The sequence below is a fragment of the Apostichopus japonicus genome, chromosome 20 (genome assembly GCF_037975245.1).
Source record: "Apostichopus japonicus isolate 1M-3 chromosome 20, ASM3797524v1, whole genome shotgun sequence".
Classification (NCBI taxonomy): Eukaryota; Metazoa; Echinodermata; class Holothuroidea; order Aspidochirotida; family Stichopodidae; genus Apostichopus; species Apostichopus japonicus.
The window spans coordinates 16,874,918-16,893,932 of record NC_092580.1 but is presented as its reverse complement, the minus strand read 5'-3'; the positions used below and the strand labels follow the sequence as shown (position 1 = coordinate 16,893,932).

The window sequence follows — 19,015 nt, the reverse complement described above, 5'->3', positions numbered from 1 at the left end:
TATTGGTTTCATTGTCAGCGCAGTTTATATTCACATAAACAAGGTAAACAAAACGTTTCACCTCATGGTAGCATGATACATCGAATCTTGAATTCCAACGGCGCTTAACTCACATGCAAATCACAATGGCTTTTTGGGTAAAGCGCAATCGACTGACAAGAGTTTCAATTCCCGACGAGAAGCATGATTTCGATAAGCTAATGATGAAGGTTCGGTTTGTTTCACCTATAATCATATAAGGCTAAGTTTAACGATATGAAATAGGAATCCATTCAGCCATACATAATTAAACAACACCGTTACTCATGGTATAGTCCTAACAGTTATAAATTGAACGAATTCTCTCTTTTCACTGCAGGACCCGACAGAATATTACGTAATAGGTTTTATTATTCTGTCTGGATTTGGAGTTATTAGTAGCGGATTTGCAACAACAGCAGTTGTTTACACCGCATACACTGCATCAAGGAGACTACATAAAACAGTACTCAGAAATATTTCTCGGCTACCGCTAAGGTAAGCTTCGCAAAACTAGATATTTCAGTCAGTTGATGATAACAACGACTGAATAAACAACGACCACGTGACACTGCTGGTGCGCATATTTGGATAAAGCAATGAGTTCGTATTTCAGTAATAGTACTGGTTGAAGTCGCCTGTGTGGTACGTAAAGGTTTTCTTGTGCTTATGGAGTACTTCTGTATAGTAAACATGATGGTAGTATATGCATTGTGCCATTTTAGTAGTAGTTAAGTTCCTGTTGCATAGTTGAGTGCATTTGCAATTTAATTGAGAATGGCTTTGATACGGCTTTGATTTTGGTTAGTAGGGAAAGCTTTTATGATGGTTGATTTGAAAGTGCTTATTAGAAATAAATAACTTATGTAAAGTGTTTTTAACTGCATTATTACGTGCGACTGTATGTATTGCTTTCACTGGCGTTTTGCAGCAATTAACACTTCCTAATTCTGACATAAAGAGACAAGACAATGTATCCTTTCTTTTTCCCCGACAGGTTCTTTGATGTTACTCCTGTTGGAAGGATACTAAATAGACTTTCACAAGACACCATGCAACTTGACGAAGTATGTTTACAAAGAATTACATGTGCTTTGAAGTAGACTTCATATACACCTTGCCTGTCAATTTTTAGCTCAAATTAATTGATCCAGTAGAATTTAGCAGAATTGAACAGGTCAGATTTATATTTCCAAAAATAAAAATAAAATATACATACCTATATGCAGATGAGATATTTTTAGGTACCTGGGTCCTACAGAATCATACTTACATCTACCATGGAAATGATATGAATGTGAGTGTACGCGAAGGTATACCTGCGTCCAACAGATTCATACTTAGATCTACCATGGATGTGATATGAATGTGCAGTGTATGTGAAGGTATACCTGCGTCCAACATAATCATACTTACATCTACCATGGATGTGATATGAATGTGCAGTGTATGCGAAGGTATACCTGCGTCCAACAGAATCATATTTAGATCTACCATGGATGCGATATGAATGTGCAGTGTATGCGAAGGTATACCTGCGTCCAACAGAATCATCCTTAGATCTACCATGGATGTGATATGAATGTGCAGTGTACAAGAAGGTATACATTCGTCCAATGGAAGTTTATCTATAGGTCACAACTCACATTACAGTTCATATAATGTATCTTTCTATTTATTCAAGTTTCAAGTTTATTATTAAAATCCAGTTTAGATACATACATAAATAAATAGGATATGAAAACAGTTAAGAGTTATAAAGATTAAAATAGCATGGAATATATGTACAAATAATAAATCAAAAGTTAATAAAATAATTAAAGTAAGTTTTGTGGAACAACACCCTGAATAAATATGGCAGCCCTCTAAACGAAAGAATTTTAAACCTAGATAAAGACTATATGTACAGTTGACATGAATATACACCACCAGTTATTATCTGGACATTTTATGCTTTATATAATTCAAATAGAAAAAAAACAGTTGTTTCTTTTTTTGGTCTTTCAGTTGATGGTGAGATGGGTAGAAGGTTTTATATCAACATCTACAGCAGTCTTGATAACTCTGATTACTAACGTCATCATCTTTCCTCCCATTTGCCTCTCCTTTCTGCCTCTGGGGTTTATCTTTCACCGAATATTACTAATATTTTTGGGCCCTGCGAGGTTTGTATAGGAAATTCAATGCACCATTTACACTTAATGTTAGTTTTTAGTCTCAGTTTTAAGATCATATTTGTCACGTTTTGTTGTTAAACCATACCTCTTGAATCATTTAATAAACCAGTTTTAACTTGGTTACTGTTTTCTTAAACTGTAATTTTGATAAAAACAAATTCTACTTTGCTTGGGTAATGGACCTTTGGGTTCGAAACGAGCAAACATTAATACTGTTCAGTCTGTTCATGTGCCGGTATGGGCCCTTTTCCTCACAAATGTATGGGAAAATATGTTTACATGTTTGGTTCATGAATACCTTGTATGCCAGGCTCAATGAATTTTTAAATATAACATGGTGTCAAACATATAACTATTGTCTAAACATCCTTTCTGTCTTTGTAAACTAACATTTGATATTTAGTGAAGCTAAATGAAATTATTTCTCATTTAATGAATAATAATAAATTTGCCACGTTTACAGAGATTTGAAGAGATTTGAGAGCGTCCATCGGTCACCTTACCTATCTCTAGCGTCGGAGACAGTTAATGGTGTGGAAAGCATTCGAGCTTATAGGTATGTCTTTTTCATCTAGCGACCGTTAGTACAGACACTTGTTCCTGAATATAATTTCTTGCCTCTTTCGCGTAAGATTTTCAAACTTTGCATCAAGGTATGATTTTATGATACCTAAACCAATGTATTCATTACATTTTCTATCCCTAAGTCATACTGGTAGTGGATCTGAAGTACATTATTTCGAAATCGTTCTTAAAATGTTCCGTATAAAGGTTTCAGTTGAATGTCATTCCTATACGAATGACAATATTGGCAAACTTCTGGCCGCAGTGTTTGACCCAATTAATTTTATTCTGAAATTGTTCAAATGAGATTGTTTTGATGAAAATTGCATGGTGTTCTGTAAATACGAGTTTCGAATCATTTTGTGCAAAACGTTGCAAAACAATGTCTTTTGCAAGTTACGTATGCCATGCGTAATTAATGCATAGCCACATTGGATGTTCTTTCCTTTGTTGAGGCGTTGAATGAAATGGTTAAATATGAAACATTTACTTTTGACAGGGTAGAAAGAGATCTTTTCAATAAATTCTGTAAACAAGTTGATAAACACTACGTCGTCAACCTGTACAGTAGGCTGGCGTCCGTCTGGGTGACTCTCCGACTGGTACGTTACAATAAATTATTGCTGTGTTTGAAATGAATTACTATAGCAGACTGACCCCTTCCCCTACAGAATGCATGAATAAGTTAGTCTGGTATCATTATTATTATTATTATTACAGAAAGGCATGTCGTTGAAAAATCTTAACTTCCTCGAGTTAACCTTAGTTATTACGAACCAACTAAAATTAATACTTTGCAGGATTTGATTTTGTTATTCTGATACAAAGTGCCTTGCGTACTTTTTTTGTACAATTGTCTTTATGACTAAGACAGAAAGAGAATCCACATACCACTCAGATAAAACCCAGATACGAGTGTCTATGTTACGATGAAATTATAGATGCGGACCCAGAGAGAGGGTAGGGGTATTTACACCCTTTTCAACACACCAAACATTAACAGTGGTGGTTAACTATTCGTGTAGACCTAATTATAGCTTGAAATGCATCATTAAAAAATGCACCATTTTACGTCTAGTTTGTAGGTTGACAGTTTGGGTTGTTGTTGTTATAACACGAATCCGGTTAAAAGCTCAAATGTTTGATTACTTTAACGATCAAGTGCACAAATGGTGTTGCTAGTACTACTTTGATGTTTTCAAGTTTCTCCATTTTACAGGCGTATCTCGCAGCCGCCATATCTGCTTGTATATCTGTGTGTGTTGTAGTCGCTTCGCTCTTTCTCCGACTGGAACCAAGCCTTGTTGGACTCGCCATTGCTGTATCTCTTTCTGTGAGTGATTTCTTAGAGAACCCTATGAACGTTCACCTTTTCAATATAGAGGGCATTGCATTAGCTAATAATCGGAGCGGTATTTAGAGATTTATATCATAAACGGCTGTTGAGATTAGTAATTTAATAACAGGACCAAAAAAACTTGATACGCATTAGATCCAAGTGGGAAAATATTATGACAATAATAGTTACTCCCTTGTCGTAAATATTAGCGAAATATATTGACTTCCGAAGGTTTCTACTTGACAAAAGTGTAGGTATAGTTTACCTAATTATCATTTGCATTATTGCAATATTATTGTTGTCCTAACCTTAAAAAATCACAAGATAGGTTATTGTTCATGTTAGGCCTATATATAATTGAACAGTATACTACATCCTATTCTGTTATATAGTAAATATTATTAGGCGGTATTGAAATTATGAGTTTTTGTTTGAAACATTGATTTATTGAATGGCAATATTTATGCCTTTCGCAGCTTCCAAACGATCTACAAAGATGGATGCAAGTATTCGCTCAGCTAGAGATTGGTATGAACGCCGTTGAAAGGCAGAAATATTACTCTGAAATGAAATCAGAAAACTACGAAGGTAAGACACTCATGTTATTTGGACCAATTCATTTACTTGTAATCATGTTTAATCATGTTCCCAAAAGCAAGTTCTTTAATTCGACAGTAGAGGTAGAGTTGAGTTGAGTCTTTACCAAGGATTTTCCTGACTTGAGACGAGCCATTGACTGTTTATGTAAGGCCCTTGAGATCGTTGCTCTTCCAGAGTTGTATTTAGCGCTATATATATATATTTATATATATATATATATATATATATATATATTTATATATATTTATATATATATATTTATATATATATAATATATATATATTTATATATATATACATATAGATATATTATATATGTATATTTATGATATATGTATTATATTATTACCATTATTAAATCACTGTATGTGAAAAACTAGTGACTCGAGTCATGATTCATTACAACATTCCAAAACATACAAACACAAAGACACAAAATAATTATAAAAGCAACATCATATGTGAATGTCTGTTTCTATTACTGTACCTGTTGTCAAAGCAAAACATCACGGATTGTATGTTAACTTATCAACATGCTTTGTTTAACATTGGAGAGGATTTTCTCCATACGTAGAGCAGCGTTACGTGAGGAAATAATACCAAATGACATTAACAATACAATCAAATGTTCTGCCTCCATGAAAAAGGTTTGAATTGTTTTTAATTAAAACCTAATATAATCATCTGTAACGTTAGGTTAAAAGAGTCAAACTGTTTTTAAAGCGATGGTTAAATGGAACTTTTGCGTCTCTATGGATACCATATTGTCTTGCAGGCAAGGAGCCACCATTTTACTGGTTGTGTGAGGGCAGTATAAATATTCAAGATATAACAGTAAAATATGACGAATATTTAGAACCAGCTTTGCGTAACGTATCTTTCACCATAAAAGCAGGGCAAAAGGTAAGATTTTCACATAAATCATTTCAATTATCATTAAAGGTTTCATATCACACGCTCATGGTATGTAACTCATTTATAACAGTGAATTATGACGAATATTTAGAACCAGCTTTGCGTAACGTATCTTTCATCATAACAGCAGGGCAAAAGGTAAGATTTTCACATAAATAATTTTAATTATCATTAAAGGTTTGATAACACACTCTCATGGTATGTAACTCTTTTAAGTATAAATAAAACCATTCTATAAAAAAAAACACATACAATAAATAATTTTCTCAATATTTATTATGAAGTTGTTTTTTCTCAACTCAGATCGGAATTTGTGGCAGAACAGGAAGTGGCAAGTCTACACTCATACTTTGTTTGTTGCGAATGTTAACTCCAGAGAACGGTGAGGAGCCTATAACAGTTGGTTTCATTGGCAACATTACGTCTTCCCATTGGTTGTTATATTAATTTTCAAAAATGATGTTTAAAGGGACATTCCGATGGCTGAAGTTGATTGCTTAACGAAAATGCTGGAAATGGATCTTTCGGTGAAAACCGCATCATCATAGTTGTGGTATTTTGTGAATGCATCAGGGAAGAATCGGGGGTTTAGTCAATCAAATAGGTTACATCCAATCAACAAAATCTTGAGTTATAGAGAATATATTGAGATGGGGTTTTCGACTTTTGGTATGGGATATTTTTCTCTTCCATATAAGTGTAAAAGCAAACCCAACCATCAGCTATAATTAACACCATAGAGGCCGTCTTAATGAACTCGATCGAATATCTGAGGAAAATCTTGCTCCATTTGTGAGATATCATGGTTTCAATGATTAGGGCATACTATGCGATAAATACATACCGGTAAAAAGCTTGACATATAACCTTGAAAATTTCGGAGGAAATATCAATAACCCCTGATGATTACAAAATTTGCCGAGTATGTTTCTTCCGTCTTAAATATCTTGGTGACCTTTTCTACAATATTACATGGCTTGGTCATATTGAGATAAGTTATCCAACCGAACGAAAAAGGCAGCTTCAAGAAAGTGCCAAACGGTAACAGTATTGATCCAATGGTATGTTGGTATACTTTGTTCTAATATTAGGAAAATAGGTTGATTGTTTTGTGACCATGCGCCAAGTAGGTATACGCACTGCTGCAGTGTAAGTTGATTTTAATCTCGCGAACTTAAAATGTGTAATGCCAAACATTTATCATGTTCTTTATTTATCTTACATCCATGATTTCATTGTCTTAACATTTTTAAGGGAGAATTTTAATTGATGACATTGACATAGCAACTATTCCCTTGGCAACATTAAGAAGACGAATTGCAATCATACCTCAGGATCCAACGCTATTCAGCGGTACAGTGAGGTAAGTATAGAACTAATATGACCCTTAGCTTTGTTAAGTGAGGTTATCAAGTTTAAATGAGAATTGTTAATGCAGATTTAAATATATCTAACTTAAGTCCATGCAGAGGTCATATTAGGTAGTACTTATGCTTGACAACATACCTGATCAACCACTGGCAATCATGCCAATAATATAACAAAATAGCCAGACATATAGTGAGTAACATATTTATTTTAAAGTAAGGAAGCATAGTTAATTATTCCTACCTGTCGTTTGGAACAGGGAGGTAAGCAGAGTTAACATAATTATTTAATTGTAAATCATAAGGTAACCAGATCTAATGGCTCTGTTAACGTTTCTTTGGTTTATTAAGTTGATGGCATCCGTACTCATACATTGGACTTCACAAGAGGTCAATTGGTTAGTGAAGGAAGTGTACCCCAAAAGAGTATTAATCTATCAATCGAGCATTGATCCACCTAGCTCGACGAGTTTAGGTATTCCTTTATACCACATTACAATTGATATGATCGTTTTGACAAATATTAACAACCACTGTTGATACTCGTTCAACGACTTCTATATATTATTGCTTCTCTTCACAGAAACTGTCTGGACATGGAAAATAAGAGCAACGATGAGGAAATATGGAGAGCTTTGGACCTCACAAAAATGAAAGATAAGATTGTTAGTCTGAAAGATGGATTGGGTGAGTTTCTAGACCTTGGAATAGATTGTTGGTGTAACAAAGAATTTGAAAGTGGCAAGGTCAGCAATAGTGTTAAAGTTGACATGAGAAGACGTTCAGATACTTCACAAATCCCTTGTGAATGGTTCATATGCCATCCGATTCCTTTGTGAGGTTCCATGTACTGTATACTCAGCTAGTATTTGTCTATGTCTACTATAGGAATCGGACCAATTAAGTGGTCTGTTAACAGGTCCCTGTTAAGTATGCGCTATGCTGACATTAATACTTCAATGCCATGAGCATTTTACGGCAGGATGACGTGTGGTCATGATATCTTGGCTTAACATCAATCATTCCTTCAATGATTATTAATACCAATCAGGCAAAGCTTACGATATATTATCGATTGATAAATGTATCGTTGATGTGTTGTTATAGATATAATATCCGTTAAACTAAACATTGACGTTCATATTCACATTTAAATTCTGCAATTTATCTTCACAATGTTTCTTCATATCTTCTTGTTAAAGATTCCGTAATAGACTTTGGTGGATCTAATTTTAGTCTGGGCGAGAAACAACTTTTGTGTCTGGCAAGGGCGGTCATCAGAAACTCTCAGATTATCATTATGGACGAGGCCACTGCCTCAATAGACATTGAAACGGTTAGTGATATTATATTTACCCTTTGATAAGTCGATCGACACCTGTAGATATTCACATGTACACCAACGGAAGCGTAAACTGGCATGGTGTCGGCTGCTGAGAGGGGTAGATGCAAAGGTGTCCAACTGAAGTTGACAGCGTCTTCAATTTCCTCCAAATAATGTTTTCATTTACAGCAGGAATACTCCAGAATGCCGACTCCGTCCTTTGTGGTTGTGTACTATTGTAGCAAACTGTATAAGTATCAATACATATAATTTGTACAGTGGTCTTGATTTTGCGTGAAGGGGATTTCAATGATTGTTAACATTGTCAACACGGCGGCCGTTGGAATCCCCCCTCCTACTTCCTCCCCAAAAACTTTACTTAGTGCAGTAGTGTCCCGGTTTTAACAGAGACCTCAATGTTGTAACAACTACATTTGAATTTTCATTGCAACACTTTTTAAATGATGGAATCGTTTACTTTGAGGATTCTGTTTTCAATCTGTTGTAATGTATCATTTTGCAAAATTTGCTATAATCATCACATTCAGCAAAAGACTATTCCCAAGTCGAGAGAACCAATGACAATTATGTCCCTAAGCCTAGATTTTTGCACTACCATTATATTTTCCTTTATGATATTTGTTAAGATGAGAATACGTTACTCTTTATCCCATATTTTCCAGGAAACCTCAATACTTCGCGGCCTGCTAATTGACACAGGACCGCAAGGGCTCTATCCTTCCTCGCGGCTAATCCCTTCCAGCATTAATGGGGTCTCAATCACATTTAGCGTCTGACGGGAGGGAATGAAACGGGTGGGTTTCTCTGAATCACAGATATACTGTAGTCATATTGGGGTCCGCACGTTCAAAATGCTCCTTGAATAGTTTATATTTGTCTTTGACTATCATGTTAATCCTCCCTTTTCTTTACTTGACCGACAGGATGATACTGTGAGGAAGTTAGTGGGAAAGCTTTTTCAAAACAAGACAGTGATAACAGTGGCGGTAAGTCAGTTATAAACATTGAAATTCTAATAAACATTTACAACGAGTTGGTTTAGAGCACAGCTTATTAGACTAGACATGACTATGCATCCATCTATGTGTCGCCCAAAAATAGGCAAAGCTTACTTTATAGACCTAGAAATGTAGAGAAAGATTATTCACATTTTATGTTGATTAAGGATTCTTTTTTCCAACAATATATGAAAAAGTTACTTAAAAAACAGGCTGAAAAACATGAATCTAGAATTCCAATGCCGTGAATCAATCTTAACGTTTCATTTTCTTGATGATGTCACATATCTCAAGCCTAACTTTTACCAATGGTCTAGCGGAGTATCATTTGATGACTTTTAGATCAGGAGTTCATTAACAATTTCTTCCATATAATAATATTACTTTATATTACTTATACAGCTATGAGAAATAATCATTAATTTTCAGCCATGCTTAAATTAGAGTCTAAAATTGCAAAAACGTTTTGTTTTCTTTACAGCATCGCCTCTCTAGTATTATGGACGCTGACGTCATTATTGTTCTTAGCAACGGCGCAATAGCGGAGAGTGGTTCGTCTGTAACACTCTTATCAAAACAGAATTCTATATTCTCATCCATGGTTCGAGATGGAAAATAAAAAAGAATGCGATACATTGAAAGAAACCTGACTACAGAACACAAAGAATAGAAGATTTATCATTAACTTCTTCTGACGAGGCCAGCTAATGGATACATGTTTGAAGAAATGAAATAACTTCACAATTTGTGCACAGGACATTCCGGATATGTAGTATACAGTAAATGGATCTGAGGAGAAGCAGTGGAATATGCAGTGGTAAAAATCACCCACCAATCACCAATTTTGTCACATGCAAGTTGCTACATAAAGGACATACCACCCTGAAAAATAATGCATCACTTGTATTTCTTTTGTGTTTCTTTTGTTTAAATTTTTACCATGTAGGGTTTAGGTACATATTTTGTCTGACGATGAATTAAAATGAGGTATTTTGTGTCATTGAAAGTAAAGACATGTTCCTATATTCTAAGCAGACACAAAGCGATACAGACTGGATGATACTAAGCAATGGTCTATGCAATGAACTGTGAGAATTGTTCATCACCTTTCATATTTGATTTCTGGCGTATTATACATTGTTTCGATCGTATTTTAGTGTGAATGAAATTAAAGGAATATTGCAAAGTATTTTGTAAAAACTTAAACCAACCGTCTGTTAATTACCTTTCTTTTGTCAAATTATATATATACTAATATACTATGTAGATACATATTACATTTTATCTAATACATATTATATATCTATCATTATATCTTTATATATCTATATATATTTATCTATATATCTATATATCTATATATATATATATATATATATATATATATATGTATATATATATATATATGTACATGAATTTATATATATATGTACATGAATTTACATATGTATATCTATATATATATATATATATTTATTTATATTTATATATATATATGTACATGAATTTATATATATATATATATATGAACATGAATTTACATATGTACATGAATTTGCAGTTTTAGGCCTATTACTATTAAATACCGTTTAAAATATAAGAATGGTTTGATTTGATTTGATTTGATTTATTTGATTTTCCACTGGATATATACATGTGGAGGGAAGTCCTCTAAAAAGCCAATTCAGGCTTAACAAGGTAAAGGACTCCCAGGAAAGAAAGAAAGAAAGAAAGAAAGAAAGAACGGGAAAACAAAAAACAAACAAAAAGCATATATACATAAATGAAAATATAACTGGTGCGAATATATAAATGGTGCGAATGGTGCGAAAATGGTGCGAATGGTGCGAAAATGGTGCGAAAATATAAATGGTGCGAAAATATGAATGGTGCGAAAATATGATAAGGCAGTTTTACTAGAAAACGAAAGCTTATTGAGTAATTAGACATCAGCAGAGTGTCAGAGGAATGGAATTAACATACCAAACAACGAGAATACTGTACCTACATAAGACACGATGTCTGGAATACAGGGATCTCAACTGAACTTGTAATGATGAAAACAGTACAACTTATGAAAATACAGATACCAAAGCTTCATTTACCTTGATGTAGGTGTGAAAATCCAGTACACCTAACATTAGATAACACAGGAAGACTATTGCCATAATATGAAACTAGTAATTCGTAGGCCACGCCAACACGATTGATAAAGTAGAGAAATCTCCCTGCTTGAAGCAGGCATGAAAAGATCCATACCACGGAGGAGATGGGTAGGACCATTCACTCTGTGGGTGTCTTCCATCATTGTTGACAAAAGAAGCGCTAGTAGTGTTGGAGGTACCTGCGCAATGTCTACTGCCAGCCAAACGTCAATCTTTGATTTGCTTTAATAGCTGGTAAAAAATCAGAAGATAAGGGAGAAAAGTAGATGGGTCACGTTGGATTAGCTTGTCTTTACCAGTTTGCAATGCTGTTCGATACGGAAATCCCATGAGAATGTATGCCATTGGCTTGACTTGTCACTTCACTTAATGCAGCAAACTTCCTTTCATTAGTTCAGAACATTTACATGATTGTTTATATTATTAAAATAGTAGTTGATATATCTCTACAGAAACATGAAAATTGTCAGAATTGACAGAAAACTATCCATGTATCTATATTTTGTGTTGCCTATAAGCATGTTTACTATTCATATAATTTAGACTTACTTACAATCTATCAGACATCATTTTAATTTAATTTTTAAGAAAAGTCACCCACGAAAACTGGTCCAAACTGATCCCGCTCTTAAATCGAGACTGTAACCGTATGATCATGACGAATGTCTATCACGACTGCCTTGGACAGGGATATATACTACACAATTATCATTTATCATTATCATGAGTGTAACATCAAATACAGTCAACAATATTTGGCATGTGATGATTCTTGTTACACATGGCTGACCAAGGGCGTAGGAACCGGGGAGGCTGGGGCGACAGCCCCCCAGTGAAAAATATGGAGGGGCGGAAGTATCATTCCGCCCCCCCCCCCCGCTTCGCAAGTCAGAAAACCCCTTTTTCATTTTCAAATGAGAAACAAATCTCATTTGGAGCACCGAAATGCATCTAAGGCCAGGTGAAAATGCAAAATTATTTACAAAATGGAGTGGGTGTTGAAGTGTGCTATATTGCACCAAATTGCATCTGAGGCCACCTGGAAATGCAAAAGAAATCCAAAGGGGAGGGGGTAGACCCCTCCCCCAGGTCGGCCATCGGTCTTCAGCCCCCCCCCCCCACTCAAAAGTACCTTCCTACGCCACTGTGGCTGACTATAGTCGTTGTAGCCAGCTGAACAGGTTACGCAGAGAAACAGCACACATCTCCTAAATTGGTAGAAACTAGACGAATGGCACTAAGTTTTATATAAGTATATATTTTTAAAAAAAAGGATGTAACACTTTACCTGCCATTGAATTTCCCGAACATGAAAAAGGCTTAAGTATGCGCGTAACGAAAATGGCACAATTTATCGCTTTAAAAGTTATCAGGTTTGCAATTATGCAGCAATAATATGTGATTTGAATAAGAAGGGGTTGGCTCAGAGATCGTAGAAGTCGACTCCCTTGTAAATGGTTCCCCCTCCCCCCCCCCCCCCATCTCCCTAAATTGCAGGTAAAATGCTGCATTCTTAGCCTATAAAATAGTTATTTAATTAGGTCTATACACTCAGGATTGTGAGAATAAATGCTTTATGTTTTTGGTTGAGTTACAAAAACAGGAGGGGAGGGGGAGGGGGGTACACCATCCACACAACCCATGGAATTGCACCTAAGGAAAAACAGTTATTTTAAACTACAAAAATTAAAAAAGGTACTGTTTTTCAACAGCCTGCTGTACTTACTTAGTAAAGGGGCTCTTTAGAGGTTCCCATGTCCCTGTGACAACAACATTCCCGCCCGTTCTGGCTCCCCTGTGCATTTGTCATATTACACAGGATATTGGAGCAGTATTGCTACTAAGAGGGTTACTTGCAATTTATTAACTGCTCCACTGCAACACAATAATCGATTCCAAATGTAATGAACATCTATAAATTCCTGCCCTCCAAAGTAGAAGAAAAATGGTAGCAAGACATATTTCAAAATCATTTGGGAAAGTTCAGGGACCAAACATCATTTGATCTTGTAGTGAACTACTGTATGGCTCTATCCATCCCCCTAGAAAAAAAGAATATATATATATATATAAATGTGGGAATATCTATTACAAATTATCTCATTATGTATTCTTTTTTGACGGCCGGTGTTACCAAAAGTGTCACTATAGAGTCATTGAAGGTAGACACGAAGACCTCTCACAACTGAAGTCAGACCACAAGTAAGAAAATTGTCACTCGAACCAATAAGGATGCTCTTAAGGAGTGAGTATCACACTGCTTTGATAATTGGGGAAAGTTAATGTAACATTCTTACAAACACATTTAGTTGACAATAATGATCACCATAGTTTCATTATGCACACCCCACCCCCTCCCTCTCCAAGATAACAAAAATATAATTTTAAAATGTGCGTAATTGGCTACTCAAAGAGAAAAAGGAAGGGATTTGAAGGTTGTAGTACGTACCCAATAACATCAATTTTCTCGACGTCAAAGGTGGATACGCCGTCCCCACAGCAGTTGTTCCATTGCCCTTTTCTGATATGTCTCTAATGTTTTCATGGTAGATATTTTGCTAGTAGCATATGCGAACATTTTCATCTTTGCGTCAATTGTTTTCATCTTGATAAGGTTTCACGTGACGAGGTTTGAAAAATCACACAGACCTCGATACCTACTTAATAGAAAGAAGGGATGGAGATTGAAAACGCTGATCAATGTGGTATGAAATGTACTGACTCCCATTTTTTCAACACCACTTAAAAGGGACGTCAGCAGAAACTTGCGTGAAGACCTAATTCTAGCCTAAATCATGCCTCATAATGTACAGTTTCACGTCCCAAATTAAACTATTCTTCTGAAGGGATCGACGCCCATACCGCCTCCCGTACAACGACCCCATGACCACAACCAGTTTTGAAAACCTGAAGCAGCCCCTACACTGTCGTCTTTACAGTTTCACCCATCCGGGTACTTGAAACTTCACAGAACCGTCACCTGTGACACGCTATAAGACGTAGCAAGACTTAAACTTGGGTTAAAATACTCAGCTAGGTGAGATTCTACACTGTCACACCGGTCGGCTACTTAATTTAATTGATGTGCATTTGGATTTTCATATTTCTTCAATATAAAAAAAAAATGAAAACGAACGTAGTAATCTTGCTACACTATTTGATCACCTGTTACGTATTGTGTAAGCATTGTTAGAAACTGGCTGTATGTAAAACATAAGATTCAACTGTTAATCTGTAGCCTACGTTTATAATGAAAATTTTGACGCTTACTGGAAAGATCTACTGTAATTAATAAGTCAGTATAACATATTTGAAAATATTTAGTATTTTTCTTAGCTTTTCTTACCGGTCAATGACAATTTGGGACTGTGGGTATAGCGAGAAGAAAAATATGTTGTTATGTGCTAATATATAGACTTAACGAAATATGATAGAGAAAAGAAGGTGCACGTTAAATAATTATCCCCGGTGTCCGAGCTCGTTCTTGGACCACTGACGCTCGTAACTAACAAACTTTTCTCTCAAAACGCCCCTTTCTTTGTCTGACCTGACTAGTACCATGTCGCTTTAGTTGATTGCCCGAGCAACAAAGTTTTCATCCCATTTATTGACTCAAGGAAAACACAGTTTTTTTCAAACTCTTAATCGCCCTACAATATGCGATGATAAAGGTACGAAGAGAGAGGACACAGTAATTGTTTAAAGTCGAAATATGTTACTCTTCCATGCAATACAATTCAAAAGCCAAACTGAACACGAAATTAATCATGCCGATACATTTGGAGCTGAATTCCTGTCAGGAGTGTGAAACACTGAGTGTAGTGCCACCAAGGCTTCACTGGGAAGGGGAAGGGTTGCTGCACCCTAAAGACATTTTAACGTCGGACGGTGAACGTCTCGCGCACGCGCACACACGTACACTTACGAAGGCCCGTTGACAAGAAGACCGCATCTCACATCAATTCGGTACAGTAAATCCACTTCTTCTGTGACCGTGACACAAATTATTGCATAGCCTAAGCATGTTATTGAATATCCAGGTTGTGAAATTTTTTTTCATTAAAACTTGGAACGTTTATATTCATAGGCCCACTGGTAATCCAGGCATCACCCCTATTTGCTTGTCTATAGTATAACCATATGGTTGTAATGTAACGTTAGGCTAGGACGACAACGTACACTGCGTACTACTAAACGACAATGCCAGTCGGTATATTAACACTAGGCCTACGCTGCAGCAACATTCGTACACAATAACTAGGTATCCCCTAACCCCGATCCCTCCTCTCAAACTATTCAGCACAAATCGTTGAAAGAACGTGTGTCATTCTTCTCTCATTTCTTTCTACACCCTATGCTCTTACGTTATGTGTTATTTGTCATTTTGCTTATCTCAGGACTGTTATTATGTAGGCGTCACTAGTCTAGCTTAAAATTTAAAAAATGGCCGTGGCTATTCTTACGACGAGTCGTAACAATTATTTATAAACAATTCTTACGACAAAGGCAAATTCAAGCGCAGTAAAGTAAATAAAGCAACTGCGCATGTAGTAGGGGTAACCCTAACCCTAAACATAACCCTAAACCTCAATCCCAACCCTTACCCTAACCCTAACCGGAAATTATTGTTTCTCCTCGTCGTAAAAATAGTACTCCTGGTAATGAAAATAGCAACTGCGCATGCGTAGTCGGGAATTATTCTTACGACTAGTCGTAACAATAGCCACTTTGTTAAAAAATGATTGTGGAACAAGTTAAACCTATAAATACATGACAAATCTAACTTCCTTGACAAACTTAAATTTACTTTGATATATATATATATCACCTCTAATGCACATATAGGCTGCATTAAAACTTATAAACATTTGTATTTACACACATTAAACAATTTAACTATTTTTGTTTAATGGTTTGAATAGTACTAGTACTACTTTAGGCAGCTAGAACTAGCCTAATTGTCACTAGGGCTGTGTTGAGCACCAGCACAAAGTATGTGTGCTTATGCAATTGCAGAAGCCAACCTTTTTAATCTTAGATTTAGATTCTTTTTCATTGCAAATGTAACACTAACACGGCTGAGCAAGAGTCGTGCCAGCAATGTTGTGAATAGTTGCCCTCGTGCCCACGGATGAAAGAATGTTGGGTATAATTAGGACACATCTGGGGAAATTACATTTAAGAATATAATTATGTTTATCAGCCGGTCGACACTTATTTAAGGTTGTATCATTTTATTTGTTTTTTATTTACTTTGTGGGTGATCTTCCCTTTTCCAACGGCATTACTGCAAGACTCTTGCTCAGCAGCATTACACAAACAATTTAACAACAGAATGCGGCAGACAGCTGATTGTGGACTATGTTAGGAACCCAAATGCAGTACCATTAAAATAGTAAGAGAAAAGATCTGTTTTTCAAGCTATGTTTATGGTAAAACTACATTTAGGAGAATGAATTGTAATTTTAATCAATTAAAATATGTTCAATGACCTAATTAGTGAGCAGGGTGGGAATTTGGCAAAAAAAGTTGGTAAGCATTTTTTCATTTTTTGATGAAATGTGCTTACCAACATGAGCCAAGATTTCTCAGTTGGTAAGCACAATTCATGAATCGGTAAGCACAGCACAATGACCTGAATGCTGTTATCCTTTTGTGAAAACTTCCAGATTCGCGGCACAAGTGTACTTTATATCGAGCCGACAGCGGCGGCGCAGATAATCCAGTCAATGCATGTTCGATCGAAATAATTACAATCCCTGTCCATCACGTTGAACTCTCCGACCAGACAATACCGGGTCGAATACTCGACTTGGTATTAGTTATTCAAATACATGATCAAAGGAAATGTATCGACTGGAGATCGTAAAAAAAACTCTGAAAATCAGTAGAGAAATTACCAATTGTGTACGAAAAGTAAGTTCGGTCCTTTCAAATTTTACGAAAGATCCAGCAAAACACTTTCGAAAAATTCACGCAAAACTGGCATATCGTGCTACATGCAACTAATGTCATGTAAACAAGGCTCTAGTACACCCATTTATGAATAAACCGTAAGACCACGTCTGGTGTTAAGCGGGGGGAAAAGAAAGTATTTTCTAGAATTTCCAAATATACAGAAAAAATAATGTCCTACCATAGTTAAGTGTATATAGCAAATAGCCTAACCACCTCGTCTGTTACGGATCTCACGTAACTACAAAAACACAACTAATTGTATTTTGCGAACTTGACGTTTTCTACAAGAACATAGAAATAATTTTAAGCATTAGTTAATCATGCCGTGTGGCCTAAAACATATTTTATTACAAGGTTTACTTTCATAAAGATGGCCATAGCTTGATATCTTGTGCTGCGTGTATGAACTGTGCCTCGTGTATCATGGGGAATACTCCATGAAACGTTTCTTGGAAACGTGCCAAAAATGTTAACAAACAGGTGTTAGACAGCGGATGAGCGCACAGTTGTTTGGCAGGGTACCTGGGAAAATTCTGAGCACATGTAAAGTATGAACTACGCAATTGCCGTCGGCAATTGCGTAGTTCATGTGTGAAGTTGGAATAATTTGCGATGCGTACACAGTTAGTCGTAGGTATGTGACGGTCCAGGCACGATCGCTGAGCTAGCAGCCAGCTGTGTGCGGCCTGTTCGTTGGTGCAAATTAATCCTCCGTAACTTAGAAGCAGATTGCAGATAAGCCTACTACAGTCCGATGCAGTCACTTACGGTCAGAATTTTTGGTACGCTCATTACAAGGGTGTGTAGTACTAAGCCCATTTGATTTTCTTATTTTGGTAAGCGATATTTTCATTCCAGTACGCTAGCGTACCGGCGTACCGTAAAATTCCCACCCTGTTAGTGAGCCCTACTCATAATCAGGTTTCCAATTATCTACTTTCTTTACAGTACAGCAATGCAGGTTTGCAGTAGACCGTTTCTCACAGAAGCAGTATGGCAGAAAACAGATGGAGTTATACATGTTAAGGCAAAAAATGTGGTATGTACAGTGTTGGACAGGAAAGTTCATTAAACTTTTGGAACATTTACAGCTCATTCACTTACATGAGCAAAACTTTTCTCATAGATTTGGAATAAACAGTTGTGAGAAGAGTTACAATATAGAGTTGACTCATTCTAGAAACATCTGCAAAGGGTTCATAACAACTGTAATATGGGTGCAACTCTAGCTATGAGGAATGATGTGGGCATGCAAATTCCCATCAGTAGTGAAGATAATGATTCTGATATTCCAGAATATGGAGCTGACATATGAGTGATCCAGGTTCCCACTTGTCAAATCAGCACATAAATCATTATATATATCCATATGCAATGCATATAATGAAATTGGGGAACTTCAAAAGTTACCCAGAACAATTTTAGATATAGTTTCTAATGAATATAAGAACTTTTTTGCCTCAAATCTTCTTGACATTGAAAGAGATTGAGCCGTTACCTGTATATATTATGTAGTAGAATTGGGTTGATATGAAAGACTGTCCACACATTCAGGAAGTTTTGAAGAAAA

The 19,015-nt window shown here is 35.9% G+C and overlaps 1 protein-coding gene and 1 long non-coding RNA gene across 5 annotated transcripts in view; one reads left to right on the top strand and one right to left on the bottom strand.

Annotated features, from left to right (window-relative positions):
* The window catches only part of LOC139961578 (ATP-binding cassette sub-family C member 9-like), a 42,814-nt gene extending 32,183 nt beyond the window's left edge, over window positions 1-10,631 (top strand). For all 4 annotated transcript variants that reach the window (XM_071960883.1, XM_071960884.1, XM_071960881.1 and 1 more), the window contains 14 exons: window positions 359-516; window positions 1,016-1,085; window positions 2,026-2,183; window positions 2,659-2,751; window positions 3,259-3,361; window positions 3,979-4,092; window positions 4,575-4,686; window positions 5,473-5,600; window positions 5,916-5,994; window positions 6,867-6,975; window positions 7,563-7,666; window positions 8,182-8,315; window positions 9,248-9,310; window positions 9,804-10,631. In XM_071960883.1, the coding sequence (XP_071816984.1) occupies window positions 359-516; window positions 1,016-1,085; window positions 2,026-2,183; window positions 2,659-2,751; window positions 3,259-3,361; window positions 3,979-4,092; window positions 4,575-4,686; window positions 5,473-5,600; window positions 5,916-5,994; window positions 6,867-6,975; window positions 7,563-7,666; window positions 8,182-8,315; window positions 9,248-9,310; window positions 9,804-9,941 (1,563 nt within the window). In that variant the 3' untranslated portion in view covers window positions 9,942-10,631. The remainder of the gene's footprint in view (window positions 1-358; window positions 517-1,015; window positions 1,086-2,025; window positions 2,184-2,658; window positions 2,752-3,258; window positions 3,362-3,978; window positions 4,093-4,574; window positions 4,687-5,472; window positions 5,601-5,915; window positions 5,995-6,866; window positions 6,976-7,562; window positions 7,667-8,181; window positions 8,316-9,247; window positions 9,311-9,803) is intronic.
* Window positions 10,632-10,774: 143 nt separating this feature from the next.
* On the bottom strand, window positions 10,775-14,131 carry LOC139961824 (uncharacterized). The gene is made up of 3 exons (XR_011791031.1): window positions 13,937-14,131; window positions 13,214-13,529; window positions 10,775-11,718 (listed from the first exon to the last, which is right to left on the bottom strand). It is a non-coding gene; the product is annotated as an uncharacterized lncRNA (long non-coding RNA).
* Window positions 14,132-19,015: the final 4,884 nt, after the last annotated feature.